The following is a 26093-nucleotide window of genomic DNA, read 5'->3' on the forward strand; positions in this document are numbered from 1 at the left end:
ACAGAGCCAATCGCGATTCAAGGCGGGATTGGCAGAGGCCAAGATGGTGGTACAGGACATCATGGAGTCCACCGTGGCCCCATTGACACCTCCATGGACATGAGAACGGCCTGGCTGCGTGCTACGAATTTCAACCCAGATGTCCAGGAACGCATCTTAGACCTTCCGTATGAAGGGGGTGACCTCTTCCACTCCACAACAGACGAGGAGCTGGACAAAAAGAAAAACTGCTCACAAACGGCCAAGTCTTTATCCATCCTTACAAAGACCACGCCCTAAACGTACACCGTCACAGTAGCGCTCTGACCTGGGACGTACATATGGAGGGTTTTGCAGCTTCCAAGAGCAGTGGTTCAGGCAGCTTGACCCTTCGCGGACCCAGCATTGGCACAAACAACTAAAAGGGGGGCGTAGGGAGAGTAAGGGCTTTTTCCAGTTCCCCCTCCTCCACAACAGCCTGAGGGAAAGAAGGCATGACACGCCCCTCCGGGTCCACATGTCTCCAGTGGGGGGGGCAGGCTTGTTCGCCATGCACATTTTAGGTGCCAAAATTTCCCTGACACCAGGATCCTATCCATCGGGTACCGCCTCCCTATCCCAGCCTCTCCTCCCTCTTCCCCTCCACTCGCACAGGTTGGACCAGCAAATCTTTTGGCAGAGATCTGGTCGCTCGTAGAGAGCCAAGTAATGGAGGAAGACCCAGCCTCTCATCGAGGTTTGGGCTTCTACTCCAGGATTTTCACCATTCAGAAAAAGAACCAGGCGGGCCTGAGTTGTGCTGGGCCTTTCCGCCTTTAACCTCTCCCTACCTCTACAAAAATTCAAGATGATTACGTCCGCTTTGATAGCAGAGACATTGTGCAAGGGAGACTGGAGGTGCTCACTGGATCTGAAGGATGTGTACTTGCACATTCTGATCTGGCAGCCTCATCCTTCGTTTCTACGATTCAGGATCATGGGCTACCGTTTTCAATACAAGGGGCTTCCATTCTGCCTGAACTCTGCCCCCAGGGTCTTTATCAGGCTGATGAATACAGTGGCGGACCTCCTCAGGTCTCAGGGCCACCACATCTACCCGTACCTCGACGACTGGCTTGTCAGGGCGACCTCTCCGAAAGTGGTGCAACAGTTTCCACACTCTCCTACGCAGAGACTGACCTTCTTGGGCATCATTTGGGACACATGCTCCGAGAAGGTTTTTCCCCTCGGAGGACAAGATCACGGCCATCAAGAGGGCCACCACCCACTTCCTCAGCAGAGGTGACATCGGCATGGTGGTACCAGCATCTCCTAGGTCTCTTGGCTGCGGTCCTATTAGCTGTCCCCCACACGAGACTGAGGATGAGGAGGATTCAGCTGCACTTCACAGCCTCATGGAAACCAGGAGCGGGGCTCTCAATTCCGAGATGATCAACGTTCCTCCATCTTTCCACCCGGACCTAACATGGTGTTCCAGAGACTGCAACCTACGGACGGGCAAGCCTTTTCGGCCTCCCTCCCCGCAGGCCACCATCACCAGACTCCTCGCTCGAGGGCTGGGGAGCCACCCTGGACGATCTCTGTCCACAGCACCTGGACGCGACGGGAGCAGGAATTCCACATCAATTGGTTAGAGCTGAACGCAATTTGGTTAGTGCTCAGATTTCCTCCCACTTCTCAGGGGCAAGGCTGTCCTCATCCAGGAAGACAACTCGACCAGCACGTACTATGTCAACAAGCAGGGATGCACCAGACCCCCTCCTCTGTGCAGACTGGCTATCAGCATGTGGGAGTGGGCCGTGGAAAATATCTACCTCCCGGCAGTCCACCTCCTGGGGGAATCCGACCTGGAGGCGGACAGGCTCAGCAGGTTGGGAGCGAACAATTACGAGTGGCAGCTAAATTACCTCGTTATTCCGAGATCTTCAACAGGTGGGGTCATCCCCAGAAGGATCTTTGCCACCTGGCACAACAAGAAGTGCTCCCTGGCTGACGCATTTCGGCTTCAGTGGGACGGCATGGCGGCTTTTGCCTTCCCGCCCACTCTGCTGATTCACAGTGATTTGCAAGATCAAGGGGTCTCGCAGCTCAACATCATTCTAATACTCCATGGTGGCCGGCCAGGCCATGTTTTTCAGAGCTGTTCAGCCTCAGAGATTCCTCAGATTCACATCCCGGCGGGCCCAGCACATCATCTGGCGCAGCAGGGGTGCAGGGTCATCCACCTTGCACCACAGAAGCTAGCCCTCACAGCGTGGTTCCTGACCAGGTAATGCTAAGTCACCTCAGCCTCTCCCAGGCTTATCTGGAAACCATACAGGGCGCTAGAAGCAAGGCTACCAGGGCCCAGAATAAAAGTAAATGGACCAGGTTCTGCCACTGGGCGGACTCCAAAGAAAACCACCCCCTTCCATTTACTTTGTACGACGTTCTCTCCTTCTCGGCCCACCTCGCCCACTCTGCATTGCAGGTGGACACCTGCCGTACGTTCCTCGCAACCATTGGGGCTTACAGGAACTCGGAGGAGGGGGATATTTTCCTCCTCCAATCCTATAGTCAAAAATGTGAGGGGGCTCGCAAGCCTAGACCCGCCCATGAAGAGGCTGCACTCTGTGTGAGACCTTAATAGTCTTGGGTGCCCTGGTGCACAAACCGATTTGAGCCAATGGCGTCTGCTGACATCAGGCTGGTCACCATCAAGATGGCCTTACTAGTCGGCCTCACCTCATAGAGTCAGCGAAATCCAGGCGCTGGTCGTTTTAGAGCCATATGCTACCTTTCGAAGGGACAAAGTAGTCCTGCGGACACACCCAGCATTTCTGCCCAAGGTGCCGTCTGCTTTCCACTTGAACGAGGATATGGTCCTTCCTCCATTCTTTGTTGATCCTATGGACGAAGCACAGAGTATTGCACTGCCTGGATGTCGGGCGTTCCCTGAAATTCTAACTGTACAGAACCAAGGGCTTCTGCAAATCCGATGCCCTGTTTGTCACTTTCGGAGGCTCAAGACCTGGCTATCAGGCCTCCATATCCCGCTGGATGGTCTTGGCCATCAAAGAAGCATACGAGGGCCAGCACAACCTGCTTCCGGCCATCGTGCACGCCCATGCAGTCAGGGCCAAAGCAACGACCATCGCATTCCACCGCCATGTCCCTTGGCAAGTAATAAGCAGGGCGGCCACTTCGGCCACTCCCTCTGCTTTCTGCAAGCATAACTGTTTGGATGCCGGCTCTAGATCTGATGCAGCTTTGGGACAGGTGGTTCTCAAGAATGTATTTGCTTAAGGAGGGTCTCCTCTTCACCCTGGGGCTAGATTCAGTTGCAATTGCCCATGTTGTATGGAGGAAAGGGGATGGGACGTAAGAGTAATTATAAATTGCTCACCGTAGTGACTAATTTACTTAGTCCTTGGTCCCCTTTCCTCAATACATCCCACAATCCCCCCCCACCCCCCCTAATAAAACCAGTGTCATTGGGCAATGTTAAATCTATTGTCGACCCATCAATGGGGACTGAGGTGTGGCGCCGGAGGGCGGAGTCAGGCCAGCGCATGCTTCAGGGCAGTATCCGCGCATGCCTCTACATTTTTAAAGGGAAAGGTTTTTTCTGGTGAAAAAGGTTCCGTCTCACGTCTCTTGGGACGCCCATGCAGTATGGAGGAAAGGGGACTAAGAGTATGTTGGTCACTGCGGCGAGTAGCTTATTACTTTCACCATGTTTCATAAAATGCATTCAAATGGAGGAAAGTACAATTATGCAGTATATGATGGACCAATTCACAAGTGATTTCCCTAGTTTAAGCATTCCAATCCCTATGAACTATGGGGCTGTGTGCCCGAAAGTCATAGGATCCACAATGCTTCTCACCAGGTTTCTTTGCAGGTAAGGCATATATTTGTCTTGGTGAGGGGAGGACATTTTCTTTAACAATTTCACAAAGTTAAGTCTATTATATTTCAGTTGTTACTGCCCAGGCTTCACTATTAAAAGGCAGTGGAATGAGAGGTGTAGGAGAGAAAGGGACTTGTTCCCAATGTTATCATATGGAGTAACGTGGGGTAACAGATGCACTATGTTTACTTAGCTGCCCGCTCCCCTCTCCACCCCCCATCCTGCTCCCTCCCCATGACTCCGATTTTCCCAGGTGAGTTGTTGGGTCTGCTGTGGTTCGCTGGACGTTACATTTCCCTCATTGGTTCCAGTGAGATGTGTAGGAGCTGCGGGTGTAAGGATTCTTCCGGCCAGGGTCGGATGCAACCCTTGGCAATGAAGATGTGCTGGATTAACTGATGCAGGCGACTTCAGGACACTTCACAGGATGGGGGAAGGCGAGTTCCAGTGAAATGTCTCCGCACACAAGTGTCCTTTCAGTCGCGACCACAGTAGCTCCCCTAGGACAGTGCTGGGATGCTGAAATTCAGAGGTAAGGCGACTTGTACCATAAGCTGGCGACTACCAAGTGCAACTGCAGAATGGTGATGGTTCTGGTGAGGTAGCCCACGAGAGAGCCGGTCAGTCCACTGGGTGGTCCTGGGACACTTCTGAAGCCTCAGGACAGCTGGGCGGTTTTCAGCCATCAGGTAGTCCAGCAGGGCTTAACCTGGCCAGACCCAGGAAGGGATGCCTTGCCTCTTCGGAAGACTTCGGATCTTCAGTCAGCTGTTCTGAGGGATTCTTGGCTGGAGTGCTGATCTGAAAAAAGGGCTGCAGGAGTCTTCAAATCCAGGCTTGGAAGGAAGTCCAAGCCCACCAGTGGTAAGGACAACCAGTAGTTCTCCAATCCGGGACAACTGCTGTTTTCACTCATGCCCCACATCTGGACTATGATCATTTACAGTAGCTTTACTAGACAAGTGCATGACCTTGTATGTGATTTCCAGACTTGAGGCAAGAAGGCCAAACTACAATATGGCCACAGAACAAGCGAAAATCTCCTTGCACGGCCATTTTAGGGCTCTAACTATCTTTAGTAGCCGTACACTGTAAACGCAAATGTGCACACTAAAAAATGTAAAAAAAATTGTAAAAATGTATGTGCTTCCACCAGCTTGTCTTTAGGCACATATGAAAGTAACCAGAAATCCCAAGTTTAAAAGATGTTGAGTGATGTTAAAAAGTCCCAAAATGCCAAATGGAAACAGTTTCCTAGTACTTTTAGTCTGAAGGACTGATCTGTTTACCCATAACAAATGCGCACAAAATAAATGAAGCTGAAGACTTGACTTCCCTTCAAAAAGTTTTTACAGGTTGAAAACCAGTAAAAGATTGGTGTTCCATAGGCACGATGATTGGTGGGAAAGTTGCAAAAAGAGGAATCTTTACCAACATCACAGTTTAGTGTATCCTTGGAACTTCATGGCGCTTATTGTGAAACAAGAAGCCTGCTCCTGCAGTTTCATCCTTTCACGCTGAAGAGAATCTGTGCAGGCCTCCTTTGTTTGCACCACTTTTATGCCTGTCATTGCCTGACTGGTGGTTTGCAGTGCAAAGAGTCTGTCCTGGAGGTCTCCTGAGGTAGTCTGTCCTACAGAGGGCTACATCTCGTGCCCAGGGTCTCCAGCTTGTCCAGTCTTCAGAACTGGAGCCTCTAACTGCAGTCTAGCTAGACCAATCCTCACACCACAAGTGACCGCTGCACCTGCAGCCCTTTGACCTCCCTTGACTGGGCACAGCAGTTGGCCTATTGGATTCAGGAACCACTGAAGTGTTTGCTGAAGCAATCAGACTAAGGCAGTCAATTTGCATAGCTATTCCTAATCTCCACCTCCCATAGAGTTGTATGGGCGTTAAGTTCCAAGTCAATTTCTCCTTTCCTCGACTAAGGTTGATGGTGGTCTGGTCCAGGATCTCCTCCACCAGCACCCTTCCCCACTTTTCCCTAGACTGGTGGGATTGGGAGAGAAACGTTTAACAACTTTACTCACCTTTTTAATCTTCTTAAATATTTACTCTCAACCTTTGGCAACTCATCACAATCCAATAGTAAACCCTCCTACACAGTTTATATTGTGAGTTTTGGGCGCTAGGCCCCAATTCTTAGCAGGGCTGGACTTAAGGATTGTAGACCTTGTCTTGCGTATTTCGGAGTGTTCACTCTAATGTCCTTGCCTGTCTACACAGGTTATAAACTACTGTTCTATTTTTCTCACTCACTTTACCACAGTTATTTAAAGTTGTGATCTGTACTTTACATTTACATAGTTATCCAAGTGTTGGTTTTTGTTTAGCAGAGACCGAAATGGTGAATCAATCTCTCTTTATATATATATATATATATATATATATGTATATATTGCTAATGCCTGAAATTTCAATAGCTTGAAGTGTATTCTAAAGGCCTGATAAATATTTGTGTACATCTAACTGGGATTACTGGACTGTTTGGTATGTTTCTTTGTAGCCCTAGACTACTCGCACCCTCTAGAGTCTAAGCTTGTTCTGCTTCACTACTTTGACTTGATGGATATACATCCGTGTCTTTCCTGTTCACCTTAAGAGGTTGGTTTTTCAGGATCCACACCCAGCGTTTCAGAAGATCCAGCTCAACATTAACAAATGTCACTTCAGGACAGGAAAAAGGGATGGATATATAGTCCCTGCAGCCCTTCACTGTAAGGTGATGTGTACAGTAAAATGATACAGGGATATTTTACATGGGAAACCTTCTTTCGCTGGTAACCATATAGGTGGACCTGTGCCTCCAAATAGGTGAGTTGAGCAAGGGAAGTAAACCAAAAAAGTCACTTACCAGGGTTCAAGCCTTTGCAAATAACTGGGTGCTTCATTGATGTCAGTGCCAGGAATGTTGCAAAAAAAAAAAAAAATAGTCACTTGCAGTGCACTACTGTCCATAAGGTAATTGGTTGCATACCGTAGACTTCAACAGGCCCCTGGGTTCCTCTGCACTGGTAGCCTTAAGCACTTAACATTGCCTCCCAGACCAAAACAAGTTAAGCAAGCAAGTGAGTGAGGTTAAAAAAAAAGCTTGGGCAGCCATTGAAAGAGATGGTGGCAAAGCTGCAGAAAGAAAAATGTCTTAAAATGGGTCATGAATGTTTATTTGCAGATTGAAGCAAATCTGTTGTTTTGATGGAGAATGTGTAACCCTTTGTTGTGAAACCTCCTGTGTAGGATATTAATTATTTTGTATGGAAACCTTTTCATGCAATTGCCTCCTTCAAACTTTACCTTTTATGAAATGTTTCCTTTTTGATTGCAATCACTTTTGCCTGGAAAGTGAGCGTGTTGCCAGTGTAGGGTTGTGAATAGCTCAGTCTTCTGGTCTGATGCTTTGGTTAAAGATTTTGTTCATTCAATCCTAAAGTTTTGAATTAATGTCAATAAGAAAATCCTTCTTGCTTTCAGCCTATACTACGTAATAGCACCCACTGAGGAAGCTTTCATTAAAGTGAATGTTGCTAGGACTTTGATTAATACGGACCGAACCAGATCTTGATGCTTTTGCTATTCCATAGGGTATTGTTCTTGACATGGTCAAGGCCACTAGTTCTAGGTTGGTGGATTTCATCATGTTTTTACGTTTGTGTGTAGTGTCACGTGTGGATTTCTTTTTGATTTTAACATACATGTAAAATTCATTGTCCTTCATATCGGAAATGTTTGACAGACAGGAGTTCAAACATTTGATGGCATAAAAACCGTATTCAATTTTTTTCTTAACAGAAACAGTTGGGAAGAACATGTGTTTGAGCTGGTTTTGCCAAAGGCTTGCATGGTTGGACATGTGGACTTCAAATTCCTTTTAAACTCTAATATTGCGAACATTCCACAGATTCAAGTGACACTCTTAAAAAACAAGGCCCCTGGTTTGGGGAAAGTCAATGGTAAGAACAGTATTGCAAAGCATAGTTTGAATGCTATTTTTGTGTATCACTAGTATACTTGTATGATTTCTTTCAACTAAAACTCCTATATTTTTATTAGGACATAGGCTAGGGCATTGATCCAAACCCAGCAAATATCATTTTAGTCCTCCCCAAATGCATTCTTCAATCTTATTTCATTTTTTATTTTGCCAAGTTTCTCTTGTTCTTGAAGCTTTCTGTATTGTATTGAATCCGTTTAAAAAAAGCTTAGCCTATTCTTGTGCAACTTGTATTGACTTGTGCTTTCTATGCTGACAAAAACCTAGTGTTACCAAGGGATTCAGCTTGGTATGAACTAGAGCAGTAACCCCTAATGTATAGCTCATAGAGCAACCTGTTGCTCGTGGTACTCTAAAATGGTGTGCACCAGTTGCTCTGAGCCATGGTTAGGAGGCCAAGGAGGAGGCATTTTATGACTTGGCAGCAGTGGTAGTGTAGCCTGAACCTGGATTGTGCATGAACTCTAGTCAATTGGCCTGCTCTGGCAGATAAGAGACTAAACAACAGAGTGATAAGATAGAATGTCAAGAAGTATGGGATCAGCTTGTGCTGAGCACCAGTTGCACACATGAATGCAACTAGCAGGTCACATAACTAAGTTTGCAATCAAAAACATCTGGCTGTGTGATCATGTACAGTTTCAAGTGTTAACTAGTCAATATGATGCATCTTCCCCAACAAAATGAATTATAGTTGACACCATGAGATTTTGATACAGTAACCTAAACTTGACTAAAGCATTGAGGCAATGCAGTATTTTACTGCAGCAATTCTGTAATTATGCATTATATAACCGCTTACACTTTTAGGACTGGAATTGCATGACAGTTTAAAAAAAATGGTTAACACCTACTGGACTTTGCCAGACAGGATATAGTTGGCTAAATACATGTTTCCTCCCTATTTACTTCTGGTTTGCAGTTAGTTGAAAAGAAAATCTTGCTAAGCACTCCCACACAGGCCTTTGGCACTTAAGAGAGGAGGAAATAATTGCTGCTGCACGCTCTTCCTTCATTGGCCCCGTTGAACTTGCACAGAGGAAAGCGGGTGAAGAGAGCCCTGGGGCAAAAGATTAATGCAGGGTGAGCTGTTTTAATTGATCAGGGTATCCTAAATTAGTAGTACTCCTACGTCCCGTCCCCTTTCCTCCATACTTATGGGACATTCCCCCGTCCTATGGGACGGGACCGGAGCACTTTGTAAAAAGCATCCAAAAATGTTGCAAATTTTTTGTCCTTCCCCTCTTTCTGCACGGGGCCCGGCACGCACCTGTAACCCCGCCCATCTCGGCTCCGCCCCGCACATCACCCATCAGTCCTTTTCACCCCGCTTGTTTGGGACTGGACACACTTGCATCCGCGAAAGATTTTCTTCCCTTTTTTCCCCTCTCTGGCTCTCGCTAGCAATCGTGTACTAGTCTGTCTGTTGTTCAAACTAGACTTTCCAGATTGTTCGTGTCACCAACGCTTCGCGGGGGCGGACCCCATCCTCTTTGTCTCGAGTGTTTGGGTCCAGACCACCGTTGGGGACTCCTGTTTTTATTGTGATTCCCTTTCGATCCAGGCACTTCAATGTCGGTTGGAGCGCTGGGAGGAGGTGTTTCGGCGTGCCCCTCCCTTGCATTTTCAGGCTTTTATCGACGAAAAGAAGAAATGCCCGGTAAGTTCTTTACTTCTTAGAGCACCCCGGCCGGGAGCTACCTTTCCGGGCTCTTCCCGAGCTGGGAGAAGCGGTAGTCGCTCTGTCACCAGGGATTGCCCTGAGGTGCCTTCTGGGCCTAAAAATGCTACCAGCGTTTTCTCCGAGGGTCTCCGTAAGGGGCCTGTGGATACCTGAGAACACTCCGAGGCCCCTCCTGTGGGAGTTCTGAGTCGTGGGGTACTGGAGCGAGCTCTGAGGCCTCTTTATCGGCTTCCCTCAAAAATAAAACTGGGGTGTGCCCGAGGCCATGGTTGGGCTTGGTGTTACTGAATGGATGTTCGAGGCCCGCGCTTGTAAGGCTATTACCGGACCTGGGTCAGAGGTCCCTCGTACAGAGGCTAAAGTTACCAACATTTCTGAGAGGCCTGGTAAGGCCTTATCAGTGAAAGTTGTTCCTCACCGTTCCTGCTCTTGTGGCGAAGCCAGAACTGTTGAGGGGGCAAAGAAGGGAAGTTCTTCCTTTACCGGCAGCGCCGAGGCCCTTCCTGGGAAGGCTAATTTGGCTATTGGTATGTCGCAGAAACATTCCAGGCCTCATAGTAACGGCTCTGCCGAGGTTCCTTACGTAAAGGCTAAAGTTAAGACCCCTGATCCATCGACTGGGACCCCTGCCTCACTTCCTCACGTGCTGCAGTTCCCCTCAGGTGATGGAAAAATGGCGGCCATTCCCGCCACAACCACGGTGGCCATTTTGGGCACTTCCCCTACATCTACGCCCTCGGCCTCGGGTGTAGGGCTTGGTTCTGTGGGAGACCATAAAATTCCTTGTGCACATCCTTTTCGCCCAGTTTATGACTAGAACGCTAGGATGCCCCTTCCACACAATGTTTCGTTGCCTTTGGGGTCGGCACCTTTGATTTTTGCGTACACTTCGGGGATGGGCCTGTGTGGCAACCCTCCCCGTTGTGTCCCTGGAATGATGATCCTCATGAGAGGCCTCCTCCGGTAGCTCCAAAAGTCCTCGGAAGATGCTTTTTTTTCGGCAAATTTCAGATGCTCATGCGTACCGACCCCATGAGGGAATCAAGGGGCTTTTTAGGGAGATATTCCCACCCGCACTTCCGGCTCCACCCGCTCCTCCGGTGGCTCTGCCGGCGCCGCCCTTGCCTACGGTGCCTCCCCCGACCCTTCCGCCATTGCCCCCCGTGGACAAGGCAGTACCTGACACGGTTCAGCAGGATCCTGACCTGTCGGATGAGGCGCAGGGCAATCGGGACAACTAGGACCCATGATCGGGGTACTGGTCATGATGTGCTTTTTGGATTTTCCGGTGCCAGAGGCACCCGCTCCACAGGAGGGTGTGCTTTCTGGGGCATGCACACTGTCTCTTTGGAGCGTACTGGCCTGTTCTTGCAGAAGGACATTCTGGCTGAGGTCCGTAGGGTCTGGGAAAAGCCACACTCTGGACTTTTCGTCAATAAGAAAATTGACGCGCGATACAGGCTGCATTCTTCAGAAGAGGTGGCCCTGTCGTCTTGTCCGCCCCCCTCCTCCACAGTGGTGGCTGCGGCCACTTTACAGTCCAGGCCTGCAGCATCCTTTTCTATGACGGCTACTCAGGTTCTGGGGAAGGACAAGCTCCTAGACTCCCTTGGGAGGAAGATTTTCGCTAACTCGGCCTTGCAGCTGCAGCAGGCCAATGCAGAACTAGTGTTATTGGGGGCAAATGAGGATGTGGAAAGGTCTGTTGGAGTTCGAGGAGTTCATTCCGGTCGAGAAGCTGGAAGACTTTAAGGCCGAATTGTCCGATGCCAGGGTCTTGGCCCAGGATCTGCTGGAGGCTGCGGCTCAACATGTAGACACTTCGGTTCGGGACCTTATGCTGGGAGTTGATTCTTCTCGACAGGCGTAGTTGCTTGCCACCAAATTTTCAAAGGAATTGCAGGACAAGGTGTTGGACCTTCCGTTTGACGTTAAGGAGCTGTTCCATTCTACAACGGATGTGGAGCAGACCAAGACGAAGGACGGCACCCAGACAGCTAAATCCTTGTCAGTCCTGGTTAAAACTCCTTTTAAGACCCAGAGACCGTTATCGCAAAGCCGGCCCTCTTCTGGTTTTAGAGGTTTTCTAGACCGGAAATCTTGTAGAGTGGATACCCCTTCGGGTAATACCCGCCGGAGGCAGCAACCGACTGTTTGTTTTTTTTCCCCGCTCCTCAGCCTCCTCCTCAGGTTCAGGTGGCCACACCACTGAAAAGCCTACAAAATTAAAGTTCTCTGTGCTCGCACAAGACCCCGTTGGGAGGACCCAATGCGTCTCATTGGGAGGCGTGGCAGACCATCACCCAAGACAGGTGGGTCTCGTCAGTCGCTCGCTCGGGCGGGCTTCTGCTTACCCTTACCATTTACCCCACCCTTCAACCCTCTTTTCCAGCAGTTGGGGTCGTCCTTCCTAAAAACCGAGATTCAGAAACTTCTGGATCTCGGAGCTGTGGAACCTGTTCACCTTGGGGAATGAGGGGAGGGCTTCTACTCCCGGCTGTTTACGGTGCCGAAACCAAGCCTGGCCTGCGCACCATCCTAGACCTTTCCCAGTTCAATCTTTTCCTACCCCAAGAAAAGTTCAAGATGACGCCTGGCCAGATACGGTCCTCCTTGCAGATGGGCGATTGGCTCATAGTGGTGGACCTTCAGAATGCGTACATGCATATTCTGATTTGGAATCTACACAGGAGAGATCTCTGCTTCTCTCTGGGAGAGGAGCACTTCAAATTTCGAGTGCTTCCTTTTGGCCTCAGGTTGGCTCCACGTGTCTTCACGAAGATAATGCCGGTGATCGCGGCCTATCTTTCGTCTGCAGGGTATCCATGTGTATCCGTATTTGGATGACTGGCTCTTGTGCAGCCCGTGCCCTTTGAAAGCCGCCTGCAATCTTCAGTCTCTCCTCCAGCTCCTGTTCTACCTTGGGCTGTCGGTCAACTGGCGGAAATATTCCATGACGGTTTCTCAGGACTTGATTTTCCTGGGTTTTCGCTGGAACACGATCGATTGCAGAGTGTACCTGACTGGGGACAGAATGGCAGATCTGTTGGCCATGTGTCCGATGTTTGCGCTGTCGGAGAGCATGTCGGCCTGGTGGTTCCAGAGGCTTCTGGGTCTCGTGGCCTCATGTGTGTTGGCTCTTCCTCTTGCCCCTCTCAAAATGAGGTGGATGCAGATGGCTCTTCGGAGTTCTTGGCTTCAGGCTGTGGATCCGGACTCCAAGTTGATAACTATTCCGGCTTTCATGAGAGCAGACCTGGACTAGTGGTTGTCTTTCAGGAACCTGTCGGTAGGGGCGGGGTTTCAGACCCAACCCCGATAGTAACGGTCACAACAGACTCCTCCCTTCTGGGGTGGGGTGAAACGTTGGACCTTCTTCAGGTCTCGGACCTTTGGTTGCCCCAGGACAAGCTCCTTCACATAAATCATCTGCAGCGTCTGGCGATTTTCCTGGCGCTCAAGGCGTTCAGACCGATCATTGCCAACAAAGTGGTCTGTATCCGCACGGATAATGTGGTGTCGATGTATTACATCAACAAGCAAGGGGAACCAAGTCCCTAAACCCCCCACACCCCCTGTGGACTTGTCCATCCAGATTTGGGGGTGGGCTGTTATTCATGTTGTCTGGCTACTTGCAGTACACCTCCTGGGTCAGCTGAATGTCACGGCAGATGCCCTCAGCTGGTGGTCAATGGTCAGCTACGAGTGTGAATTGAAGGCAGAGGTCCTCTCATGGATTTTCCTGATTTGGGGCACACCGAAAGTAGACCTCTTTGCTACGACCGCTAACAAGAAGCTTCCTCTGTATGCCTCCAGGAGCTGGCTGGTGGATGCTCTTGAGATTCCATGGCACAACATGAGGGCTTACGCTTTCCCGCCTCTGGCTCTAGTTCACCGGACGATTTGCAAATTGAAGAATTCTGTGAACTGTTCTCTTCTGCTCATAACCCCGTGGTGGCCGGCCAGATTTTGGTTCTCAGAACTTCAACACCTGTCGGTGTATCTGCCGATCAGGGTACCGGTGACCCCCAATCTTCTTCACCAGGGGGAACAGCAGCTGTGGCATCCCTCCCCACAATCGCTCAGCTTGGCGGCATGGTGCCTGAGATCAAGTCTTTAGAGTATTTTAGTCTGTCTGCGGCTAACGTGCGTATTATCCAGGCAGCCAGAAAACCCTCGACTAGGACCCAGTACAGAAGCAAATGGCTTAGGTTCTGTCATTGGTGTTTAAGCAAGCAGTTGGACCCAAGGAGGGGAGAGGGGCTACAATTGACACGTTACTGTCCTTTGTATCCTACTTAGCAGACTCGGGCGTTCACGTTCTGTCTTTCGGCAGTTTCCACTTAACTATCTACGGACCAGTGCTTTTACTCTGTCTAACCCAGTGGTTAAGGGGCATTTTGCAGGCTTGACACGCCTTTATCCTCCGATTCGTAGTCCGCACCCGACGTGGGATCTAAATGTGGTCCTGACGGCTCTGTGCCATAAACCTTTCCAACCAATGGCCACGGTGGACCTCAAGCACTTGTCGTGGAAGGTGTCCTTTTTGGTCGCCGTTACTTCAGCAAGGCGTGTTAGTGAGCTCCAGGCTTTGTCGGTGGAGCCTCCCTTCTTGGCCTTTCACAAGGATAAGGTGGTCCTAAGGACAAATCCTATTTTCCTGCCGAAGGTGGTATACGAGTTCCATCTGAACCAGTCAATCTCCCTGACTGTCTTTTTTCCGAACCCTGCCTCAGAGGCAGAAAGGGTTCTGCATTGCCTCGATGTTAGAAGGGCTCTTAAATTCTATCTGGACGGAACATCCGAGCTTAGGAGTTCTCAACTGTTTGTGACCTTTGGTAACCCACAAGGTAAGCAGGCCTCTAAGGCGACTATTTCTCAATGGATCGCTGCCTGCATTATGGAGTCTTACACCGTCCAAGGGCTGAAGCCTCCTAAAGGTATTCATGCACACCTGGTGCGGGGCAAGGCAGCCGCGGTTGCCTTTCAGAAATGTCTCCTGGGAGACCATCGCAAAGGCGGCTACTTGGGCCTCCCCATCTGCTTTTTGTAGCATTGTCTAGACATGAGCTCAAGATCTGTTGCTCAGTTTGGTCAGGCTGTGCTGAAGAACCTTTTTCAGTAAGGGGTTTTCTATACACCCATAGTTCCTGTAAGGAGTGCTTGGGAATCTCCCATAAGTATAGAGGAAAGGGGACGTAGGATCATAACCAGGTTACTCACCGTAGTGACCACCTTGCTCCTAGTCCATAGTCCCCTTTCCTCCATACGCCCGCCCGCCGTCCCCTCTAATAAGGTTTCTCTGTAATTGCTAAGAGGTCTTGGACCTGCCGATAGAAAAGGACTGATGGGCGATGCGTGGGGCGGAGCCGAGATGGGCGGGGTTACGGCTGCGTGCCTGGCCCCGCGCCGAAAGAGGAAGGACGAAAAATGTTTGCAACCTTTTTGGTTGCTTTTTACAAAGTGCTCCGGTTCCGTCCCACAGAACGGAGGAATGTCCCATAAGTATGGAGGAAAGGGGACTATGGACTAGGAGTAAGGTGGTCACTATGGTGAGTAACCTGGTTATTTTACTCCGTTTTAATTTAATTAGGAAATCTACAGAATTGCATAGCGAATTGCTATTTAACTCTGCTTATTTTATGCCTCGGTAGAGAGAGGTAGGGTAGACTTATAGTGGGGGATCCACTTTACCATAACAAAGCCAAAGTGTAATCCATGGCGTAATCAGATTTTTTAACAATCTTGCATTGTTTAGAAATATCACAATGAAACCATGTACAATCAGTTTATATTTTCCGTCAAAGGATGGAGCCATTTGATAAGCTTACGATGGTCACTGCCAACAAAAGGTTGGAAACACCCGATCTAGACTTCACTATTAGAAATCCAGTGCGAGTTTGCTTGCTCAGAAGTTTCATAGTTTGTTTTTGCCAGCTATGTGCAATATAAAGATTAGTTGGATTTTTGGTTTGTTTAGAGGGATTTTTAGAATCGGGCCTGGTGGACAGATTTTAGGAGGCCACCCTAGTTTGATGAACGGGAATCTCTGGAGAGTTTAGCCAAAACCCAATCAAGGTATTGTGCGGATCAATGGAGACTTAGTCTCTGGGGAGTGAGAGTTGGGTCAAGTGCCCACAAGGAGCCCAGACAGTATGGCACACAATTCAATTTATGCAGTCTGTTATAAAAAGTTATTTATTTTAGGCCAGAAACATTTGGGAAAATGAATCTAGCAGGTAGTATTATCATGCAACACTCTAGAATACAATTCTCCAGCTTTGGGTCTGGCATGGATTCACATGCTCATGAATATTACCGGTCAGGCTGGGAATCCTCAGTAAAAGAAAAAAAGTTTCAATTTCGTTTATAAAGGGTCTTTCTCCAAAAAACCAATCACTGAGCTCTAGGTCATACTGGCCCCAGCCAATGACTGCTCTCTCCAGAAGACCTTCCTCTGGCAGCCATCTTCAGATTTTTACTGCACGTTCAAGTGTTGGGAGGTCTTGCGTTTTGTTCTTCGAGCTTTCTGCATTTTTCCATGCTTTTTGGTAAAAAACTGTTTTGTTCAAATGAGCCAGTGTACTCCATCACCTATCCATCCAAACAGGGATGCGTTTTTCAGCTTAATTTTTCACCCCTCAAGGGCTTAAATCGTCGCGGGTTCTTCTTTGAAGTTTCCAGAAGACCATCAGGCCTACACCACGCTGGATCATGTCAGGGGAGAAGTACGCTTCCCTCTTCAAGCTCTGCACCAGCTGCGATTGGTGGAGTGTTTTCACGGAGCTCGAGCATTCCCAGTGCTTGTACTGTCTACACCCGACTCAAAAGGAGGAAGATTGTGAAAATTGCTGTGGCTTCACCAAGCGCGCTATGAAGGACCAGCACGCCCATCTGGCGACGTAGCTCAAGGCCAAGGTATCTACTCCGGTTGGCCCACAGGGACAGGCCTCTTCTGGATCCAGCCATCCTAAGCGGGCTTCTAAGTCTTTTGAGGACGCTCCTCCTGTGGGGGCCCAAGACGAGGCCAAGCACAGCTAGTCTGCTTCCGTCGGGGTTGCCACGCAAGCTGGTCCCGCGACGGTCAGGGCGTCCTCATCGTCACTATCCGCTTGGATCTCCAGCCATCGCTCCAGTTCTTCAGAGGAGAAAGTTGGCTGCCCCAGGGAAGCTGCGGGAGAAGCTGGAGAAGGTCAAGCAGGACAAGGGATCCACCCTGCCGGCGAAAGCCTAGGCGGTCAAGACCAAGACGTCCTCGTCTATAGAGATGCTGGTGGCCGCCCTCTCAGCGAAGGCCCCGGTGGCGGCCAGACCCTTCCTCAGCCAGTCCAGTGGAGAAAACTCCAGAAAAGAGAATGCCGGACCTCAGCCCACAGCTGACCCCTCAGGACCCTAAGAAAAGGGGTTCGGGTGGGGGTGTGGAAGAGCTACAGGGCACAGACATTTCATCGTCCGATAAGGAAGACGTTGCTTCCATCCACACCATCCCGGAAGAAATGGGTTACGACGAACTTTGAGTCGCCCGCCGGAGGCGGCGACTGAGCAGGGGGTGACGACACAGCCGCTGGGCCCAGCGCTACTGTCATCCTAACACCCCCAGCGATCTGTCTCAAGACATTGTCAACTCTCCACACTCCTGTCAGAAATTCAGAAGAGGATGCCGACGCCACCAGCAATTGCACCGGTGGAGTCCCCGTTGTCACAAGGGCCACCTCCGAATAAGAGGCACCCTACGAGTCCGATCCAACCATCACTGCCTTCAACCCCCCAGGGGGACTGGGACAGACACTGACGGTGGACTTCCTCCGCCGCCAAGGCCGTATCCGCCAGACAAAGCGGGATCTTTCCATTCCATGACTGCCCACGCATCAGAGCTTTTTCAGCTCACCCAGGAGAAGAAAAAAGAGGGTTTCCTATACCGACGCCAGGAGGCGAAGAGAAAGACCATCCTGTTGATCCGACTCCTGGACGATGTCTGGGATGAGGGGCTGGTGCTCCTGAAGAACCCCAGCTGAGAGACCGGTTGGAGAAGAATATCGGGTGCCGAAGTCTGCACCCAAGTGTTTGAGGTCGCAACCTTTGCAGGATTTGGTGGTCTCTGCTGCGGCGAGGAAGAAATCATCCAACCGGCCATCATAGGTTCCCCCGGACAACAAGGGGAAGAAGTTGAACGGCGTGGGATGGAAAGTCATTTACTCAGCGCCGACAACTGTCAAGGCGGCCAACGCCCTAGTGATCCTGGCCAGGTAGCTTTGGTACAATATGGCTCATATCTTGGACTTCCTCCCTGAGGACAAGCTGGTAGAGGCAATGGAAATCCTCCAGGAGGGTGAGGTGGCGTCGGACCAGGCCATCACCGGGGCCCTGGACTTTGCACACACAAGTTTCTGCCAGATGGGGAACAGTGTTTGCCTCCATCGTGGCTGGCTGAAGGCCTCAAACTTCAGGCAAGAGGTCCAGACGAGGGTCCTGGACATTCCGTTCAGAGACAACCTGTTCGGCAAGGCAGTCAATGAGTTGCTTCAAGCCATTGAAAAGGACAGACGCCCTGGGTACGCTGCAGCAGCACCATCCGTTTTTTCGTCAATCAGGAGGAAAAGTCTGGGAGGTCATCGCAGAGCTTTGGCAGTTTATCGTCCTCTTACCGCCAACCAGCCTGCTCCACGACACAGGAAGCCCACAGGGGTTGCTCCTAGGCCTTCGGAGGTGGCCGCTGCCGTCAAGGCTCCCAGCGTGGCACGCTGGCCACCAAGCAGGACTGAACCAGCCGGGACGCCTGGCCCCCACCACCACCCCTGCACCCTGGTGGGAGGCCGGCTGGCGAACTTCGTCAGCGTGTGGGAAATCATCTCCACCGATCGATGGGTGCTGGGCGCTGAAGTCAGCGCCCAGTCTTCACAAAGTGCCTGGCGGCAGTGGCAGCCCATCTACGGCTTCAAGGAATTCATGTGTAACCTTATCTCGGCGACTGGCTCATCCGGGCCAGGTCGAGGGACATTGCTGTCAATCACACTGAGAAGACCGTCCGGCTGCTGACGGAGCTGGGGTTCTTGGTGAATTATGCAAAGTCCTGCTTGACTCCATCGTAGAAAGCACTGTTCCTGGTGTCCAGGCTCAAGTGTCCTGTCTAGCGGCTCCATCTGAGGAAAGGATAGCAGCCATTTTGGGCAAGGTGCAATGGCTGTTGGCACTGAAGATCACCACGGTCCGGACTACCAAATCGCTGCTCAGCATCATATTGTCCTGTCCGGCTCTGCAGGTTGTGGATGCGACAACTCAAGGAGTTCCTGGATACCCGTTGGATCCAAGTGTCAAGAGATTTCAAAGACAGGATCGTGCTTGATGAAGAGTTCCGTCGAGCAGTAAGGTCGAGGGGCATACGCTCCAACATCGCAGAGGGCTCAGATTTCCAGAGCCCTCCATATCAAGAGACGGTAACGACGGATGCCTCCCTAGAGGGATGGGGAGCGCACACTGGACGTCTCTACGCAAGAGGACTGTGGTTGCCAGAGGTGAAGGCCCTTCACATCAACGTCCTGGAACTACGAGCAGTGTTTTGGGCCCTCAAGTCATTCCTGCCATCTCTCTTAAGGCAAGGTGGTGAGGGTCTTCACCGGCAATGCCACCACAATGTTTTATATCTGGAAGCAGAGGGGCACCAGGTCCTCGGCGCTATCCAAGTGCAGGAGTTGTGGCACTGGGCTGTCGCCCAGGGGATGTTCCTCATTCCCTTTCACCTTGCAGGGTTAAAGAACACTGTTGCCAACTCCCTCAGCAGGGAGCTGCGCTCTTGCTACGAGTGGGAGCTTTGGCAGGATCAAGTGGATTTCAGCAGGTGGGGCAATCCCCAGATCGACCTATGAACACCAAGTGCCGGAGGTTCGCCAGCAGGTTCCCCCAGCCGCTACCATGAGTAATTGGTCAACTCTGCCGGTGCAGGATGATCCTCGTCACGCCTGCGTGGCCGAGGTAAATCTTGTACCCGGACCTTCTCAGCATGTCAGCGTCCGCTCCAGTCAATCTACCATGGACGCAGATCTGCTCGCCAGGGAAGGAGGCGCAATCCTGCACCACGATCCAGGATCACTGAACCTGAAGGCTTGGCTCCTACAGCATTAGTCGGTGGGTACGAGCTGCCAGCAGACTACAGGGAAGTCCTCGCCAAGGCCAGAGCGTCGTCAACATTGAAGTGTTAACAGACGCAAATGTGTTTCGCGACCTGGTGCTGGTCGCAGAAGATTAACCCTCTGAGGGTCAAGGCCCCCAAGTCCTTCTGTACTTGTCGTTGGCGAAGTCTGGGCTGGCTCACACTTCCATCAAGGTGCAGCTGCTGGCTATCTCCCGCTAAACCAGATCTCCGTGACTGTCTTCTCTTTGGTCTCACCGTCTAGCCAAGGAATTCATCAAAGGACTTTTGTTTGTTCATGCTGGTGAAGGCTCCTGCACCGGCGTGGGAACTAAACGTGGCGCTGACTAGGCTCATGGGCGGGCCCCATTCGACCCAATGCACCAGGCTCTGCTTAAGTTCCTGTCCTGAAAGACTGCTTTCCCTGTGCCATCAACTCTGCCAGGAAAGTGGGTGAGATCAGGCACTGTCCTGCAATCCACCTTACTTGACTTTCCACGAGACAAGAACTTGACCCATTATGATTACCTAATCCGGGGTCACCGACCCATGGGCCTTCCCAGACATTTAGGCCTCGAAGAGGCTCAGGCCCAGTTCCTGCGGTAACAGCTGCACCTGCACCTGTACCAGCACCAAGACACATGTCCTTAGTCAGCCTAACCACCCTGCACCCTCTAGTGTGCAGAAATTGAACAGACTGCCCACTTATCCTGTTGCTGCTCCGGCCACGAGTCCTCCAAGGCCGCATCAGCCGACACCACCTCACAAGGCCCTGTTACTTTTGGGCCTGTGCCATTGGCTCTGCCTATTGTGGTGGAGGAGCAAGTTCAAACTGACACTGGCACGGCAACCACTGGTCTTCATACAGGTGAGTTTGACTACTACAGGCCAGTGGATGGGGAACCTGTGGATATTGATGAGCCCGCCAGGGCCTCTCCCCCAGACGAATTTGGCTCTTTCCACTCCATTTCGAAAGTTGCTAAACTCTTCAACCTGGTGCTAGAAGAAAAGAGGGTTTCCTCTTTGAGCGGCAAGAGTCCTCCAAGACCAACTTATCCGTCCTTTTCTTGAATGTCCTATGGGAGGATTGCTTAGGGGTCATTAAGGCTCCTAATACTACACCTGTTAAGCGTTATCGGTTGGAGAAGAAATACAGACCATCCCCCCTTAGTTACCTCAGGTCTCTGCCTTCTCCAGACCTAGTGGTATCGGCCGCCGCCAGAAAGAGGTCCTCCAACCCCTCTGTCGTCATGGTGCCTCCAGACCAGGATGGCAAGAAGCTTGGTGCTGCAGGGAAGTGCATCATCACCATGGCAGCTTCCACCATCAAGGCCGCCAAAACCCTCACCAGCCTGTCAAGGTATGACTGGGAGCTGTGGTACAAGCTGGGGCCCTTCTTTGGTTCCATGTCTTAAAATCGCGGCAAAAATGGCAGTGATTCCAAAATATTGCGGCAAAAATCCAGTTTTTTTTTTGTGCCACAATCATGTAAAGGATGCGGGGGAAACGCCTGCAACCCCTGCTCCCCTTAAATGGTATAATGGGGTACACCTTTACCGGGTCAAACCACAGCATTTTCCACGATTTTATTACCCGATACCCCTTCCTTGACTTCCTTCCGATAAAAAGGCTGAAGCCTTGGCCCTGTTCAATGTAGGGGAAGTGGCTTCCGGTCACGCCATCACGATCTCTTCCACCTGATGGGGAATGGTGTGGCTCTCAGACGCCACGATTGGCAAAAATCTACGAATTTCCACACAGATGTGCAGACCAAAGTCATTGACATGCAGTTCGATGGGGAACAACTGATTTGGAAAAGCGGTCGATGACACTCCAGGCCATAAAGACTGACCTCTCCCAGGCCTACAGGAGTGGCACCCAGCATAATCCCTGTCCCCCCTCCCAAAAACCAATACAGGACTCAAATGCCAAAGCAGACCTGAACCATGCCAGGACCTGCGTCCTCACTTCTGCACCCCAGTTGGAGGCTGAATGTCATATCTCCACAGACAAAATGGGTGCTAGACATTCTGCTGCAGGGGCACACTTTTGGAATTTCCAGACTGGTGCCCCTGCATGCCTCCTGTCATGTGTAAAGAGCTGCGTATAGCAGAGCTGCTGCATGAGGTCCAAGCCATGATTTGGAAAGGGGCAATAGAATCTGTCCTTCAGGGGCTCCGGAGTGCACTACAGATACTTTCTAGTGAAGTCAGGAGTGGGGTAACCAATCCTAGACTTGCAGCGCCTCAGGTTCCTCAATTCCCAAAAGATCAGGATGGCCCCGTTGCAGCATGTGCTGGACCTGCTGAATTAAGGTTTTTCTGGCAACTTTTGACTTGGAGGACACATACTTCCACATCCTCATTCATCGCAAGCACTAGAGGTTCCTGCGTTTGTCCAAATAAGACCTTACCATTCCTTCAGCCTGAAATCGGCTCAGAGGGTGTTCACCAAATGCTTGGCACCAATGGCAGCACACGGAGCAAGGGAATCCATGGCTACCCTTACCTAGGCGATTGGCTTCTTCGGTCCCACTCCTATGCTATGGCAACCCAGCACACAGCAGATACAATCAACTTCTGGCGTCGCTAGGCTACTCGTTCAACTATCTGAAGTCCTGCATAGTGCCATCTGAGAACGCTCTGTTCCTGTGACAACCTCAGAGGAGAGGGTGAAGGCTATCCTGGCAAAGATTAAATGGCTGTCGGCAGGCGCCGTTGCAGCAGTCCGGTCAATGTAGTCACTGCTGGCTGCCTTCTCTTCCTGAATCCATCTGGTTCCCTTTTGCAGACTTTGTATGAGACCCCTTCAAGAATGTCTGGATGCCAGCAAGTCACAGGCACATTTGCAGACCGGATTGCTCTCAATCGGGCATTCCGACTAACCCTGCAATCATGGTCAGTTCGTACACGTCACTCGGGGAGCTCCCTTTCAGATCCCTTTTGTACAAGGCTACAGTCATGACCAGCGCCTCTATGCAAGGTTGAGGACTCCATGCAGGACTTTCTCATGCCAGAGGCCTCTGGCTTCCGGAATAAAAGCACCTGAACATGAAAGTCTTGGAACTGCAGGCTATCTTCTGGGCCCTCAAGTCTTTCCAGTCTCGGCTCCAGAGAAAGGTGTTGTGGGCCTTCACAAATGCCACCATCTTTTAAACCTGGGAAACCGGGTCGGACATGCTTCCTGCTCTCTCCCTGGAAGCCCAGTCGCTATGGCACTGGGCCATTGTTAAGTGCATGTTTCTCTTTATCTAGAAGGCGTCAATAACACCATTGCGGAAAGACTCAGCAGGGAGCTGTGATCCTGCCATGAAACGGCTTCGGCAAGCGCAGGTGTCACGCCTCTTTAGCTTGTGGGGTCTCCCTCAAATCAACTTCTTTGAGACCGATGCCAACTCCCAAGTGTCAGAAGTTTGTTAGCAGGTATCCTCAGCCGAGGAGTTGCCTTCTAGCTCCCCTGGACGGGGTCTCTTCCTGTTCGCTTTCCCTCCAATTTCACTGTTGGTTTGTGTAATCCGCACACTCAGATGTTGCCACTGCAAGATAATTCTCATTGCACTGGCGTGGCAGAGGCAGATCTGGTACTCTGACCTTTTTCCAATCTGTCTGTGGCCCCGGCTATCAAACTACCTCTGCTTCCATCTCCAGAGAAGGAGGGTCAATCCTGCACCACGACACAGCGTCACTAAGCCTCACGGCCTGGCTCCTGCAGCCTTAGACTTTTGACACTATTTGCTGCCTTTAAAATGCAAGAAGATCCTGGCCAAAGCCAGGGCACACTCTATGCTGGCTTGCTACAGGCACAAGTGAAAGCGCTTTACGGTGTGGTGCAGGGCGTAGAAGATTTCACCTCTAAGTGACCGTTGGGGGAGTTTTCCTAAGGTCCTACTGGCAGTAAGACTTTAGTTGGCTATCCCAGTGGTTTGTAGATCTCCAACTCTTAGTCAGTCTATACTAGCTCAGGACCTTGGTAGTGTGGCAGAGCAGTCAGGAGGAAGAAGTGGGCTGTAGGTCAGTACTCCGAATCTTAGACGGGCACAGCAAAGAAGCACTTGCACGTATATTTATATGAAAGATAGATATTTATTACATTTACACCAGAATCACTTTAAAAACTTCTGACGGTAACGGTAGAACACTTAGGAATACTAGATAATACACTTCAAAGGAGCACTTTCACTTTTGTGTTTGTTCGCATTTACATTTGTAGCAACACTAGAAAGGGAAAAGACAAGGTTATCGTATCATCCGTAACTGCGCACTCCTGCGGTTTTCAACGGGGTTATAAGGTAATGCATTTACTTTGCGAACACATAGAAAAGTCACCTAAAGGGAGGAAAATAAGTGGTTAGTGCAACGTGTGCTTAGTTCAAGGTTCAAGAGACAGTTTTGTAGCCTGGCAAGTCTTAAGTCCAAAAACGCAACCCTACCTAATTGCAGTTCGGAGAGGGCTTGAAGTCTTGGCAAACAGCAGATAGTGAAGAGCTCCTGTAGATGTCTTCCATTGTCTAAAGTTGAGGTTCCTAGTGATTGTTTAGAATGCCAAAGTTTTGGGGAAAAAAAATGCATCGAAAAGCATTTAAAAAAAAAAATATGGGGGCGGGGGCCAAACACTTTTTTTTTTTTTTTTTTTACCCCTGAACACCCATTTTTGCAAAAAAGAAAACCTTTACCTTTAAAAAAAAAATTTCAATGCATTTATTTTCAAAACTTTGCCATTCGAAGCAATGCCTGGATACTGTTATTGAAGAAGCAGGTTAATGACTAACAAAGGAACGAAAAACAGACAGACTTGTAAAGGGGACACAAGCAGCAGCATGGGTAAGAGGGAGTTGCTCTGGACACATGTAGGTGCCCTCCAGCGCTCTGGAGCAACTTCTCGGAATCAGGTAAGCAATACCTTTTCCCCACAGTATCTTGAGTTAGAAGAAAGTGTCAGTGTTGGCTCCTCCTACGATGTGGCAGGTTTGGCCCCGGCCTCCGGATTTGATGGTCTCGTGACGAAAGGCAGGAAAATGGATGGTGTCTTCCAGCAGCAGTCTCAAGGGGGACCTGTGCCACAACTTTCAGCAACTCGTTGGTTCATCTGCTGTATTGGTGCCTTTTCAGCAGCACCAACATAGGACCGCAGGATCGGCCGGTCAATCTTCTTCGCTTCCTGCAGTCCCACACTCTGGTGAGGGTGTCTGGTCGATTTGGATCGGTTTTCTGGAGTGTCCTTACGGGCTAAGCACAGATTTGGACGGATTTAGCCTTTCTACGAGGATACACTTGAAATGGACAGCAGGTCTTCTTGTATTGGGGTTCCGCAGCTCTGGAAACTGGCTTGTTTCAAAGTTTGTCTTGGGGCTGGTTTTTCCCCCCAGCCTAAGGGAAAGAGTCGTCCTCTTCGGAGCTCCTGTTGCATAGCAAACTGGGTCTGGACAGCAGTGATTGCTTCACGGTCTTGCAAAGGTTCTGCAGGCGTCTCTGGTGTCTGCAGGTACTTCTGTTTCCAGTGGTCGGCTTGCTTTACACTCCAGAAGCCTCACCTTTTATACAGTTCCAGCACACACTCTGCTGCAGTCTTTCAGCATTTTACAGAAAAGGGCGTTTGGCTGTCCAATCAGGACAGCTAGAACCCTGTGGGAGCTGGTCCTATTCTGGCACTCTGTCAGACACAGGACAGGGGGGGTGGAAGACTCCTCGCCTACTTCCTGCCTGCCCAGACATTCTGGAGCTTAGGCAGGGATACCTATTGGTTCCCGACAAGGGCAAAACACACACACACACATACATACCTCCCCCTCCCAGAATGGTAGAATGGCTGAAAATGAACAACCACTCTAGTAATGGCGAAAAAAGAAGTGAGGCCCCAAGTTGGTATTTGGGGGCCCCGATTGTGCATTTCCGTGGCTATGGACATACTAATTATCCCTTTGACGCTCCCACTGAAGGTGGTGTCAATCTCTCTAACTTTTTAGTTTTGGGAGAGATACTAAGTATATCTCTATCCTTAAGAACTGTCGTTTTCTTTAAGATTATTTTTCCTATATCCTTAAGGACCCAAAGGTCCCCAGCAACACCGCCCCTAAAGAGCTGTGTTGCAATAGTAAAAAAAGCATTTAAAAGCTGTTGAGCAGACTCCATAGTATTAGTAGAATACAAAGAATATAGTTCCAAAAGACACAGCTCATGAAAATGAATGAGTGGAAAAAGGGTCCACTCATTCAGGATTAAAAGAAAAAGGGCCAGAAGGCCAGTAAAAAGCATTGGGGGTGGGGTCGGGGGGGGTCCTCACTAGGAGAGGTGATGAAACACAGTAATGATAAATCTCCCTAACAGACCGCTACCTCATCCGGTTCATCGACCAGTCAGTTTCCATGACTACTATTACCACTACCAGAGTTGCCCTGCTGCCTAGGCCTCCGTCGGCTGCA

At 50.2% G+C, this 26093-nt stretch overlaps 1 protein-coding gene across 5 annotated transcripts in view; it reads left to right on the top strand.

Annotated features, from left to right (window-relative positions):
* The window catches only part of BIRC6 (baculoviral IAP repeat containing 6), a 3097233-nt gene that overhangs the window by 302407 nt on the left and 2768733 nt on the right, over positions 1-26093 (top strand). For all 5 annotated transcript variants that reach the window (XR_011268132.1, XM_069607902.1, XM_069607904.1 and 2 more), the window contains exon 13: positions 7664-7824. Coding sequence is in view for 4 of the 5 variants with exons in the window: in XM_069607902.1 (XP_069464003.1) it covers positions 7664-7824 (161 nt within the window). In the remaining variant the exon portion in view is untranslated. The remainder of the gene's footprint in view (positions 1-7663; positions 7825-26093) is intronic.

This window comes from Ambystoma mexicanum, chromosome 4q (assembly GCF_040938575.1).
Source record: "Ambystoma mexicanum isolate Mex_15411 chromosome 4q, UKY_AmexF1_1, whole genome shotgun sequence".
NCBI classification, from domain to species: domain Eukaryota; kingdom Metazoa; phylum Chordata; class Amphibia; order Caudata; family Ambystomatidae; genus Ambystoma; species Ambystoma mexicanum.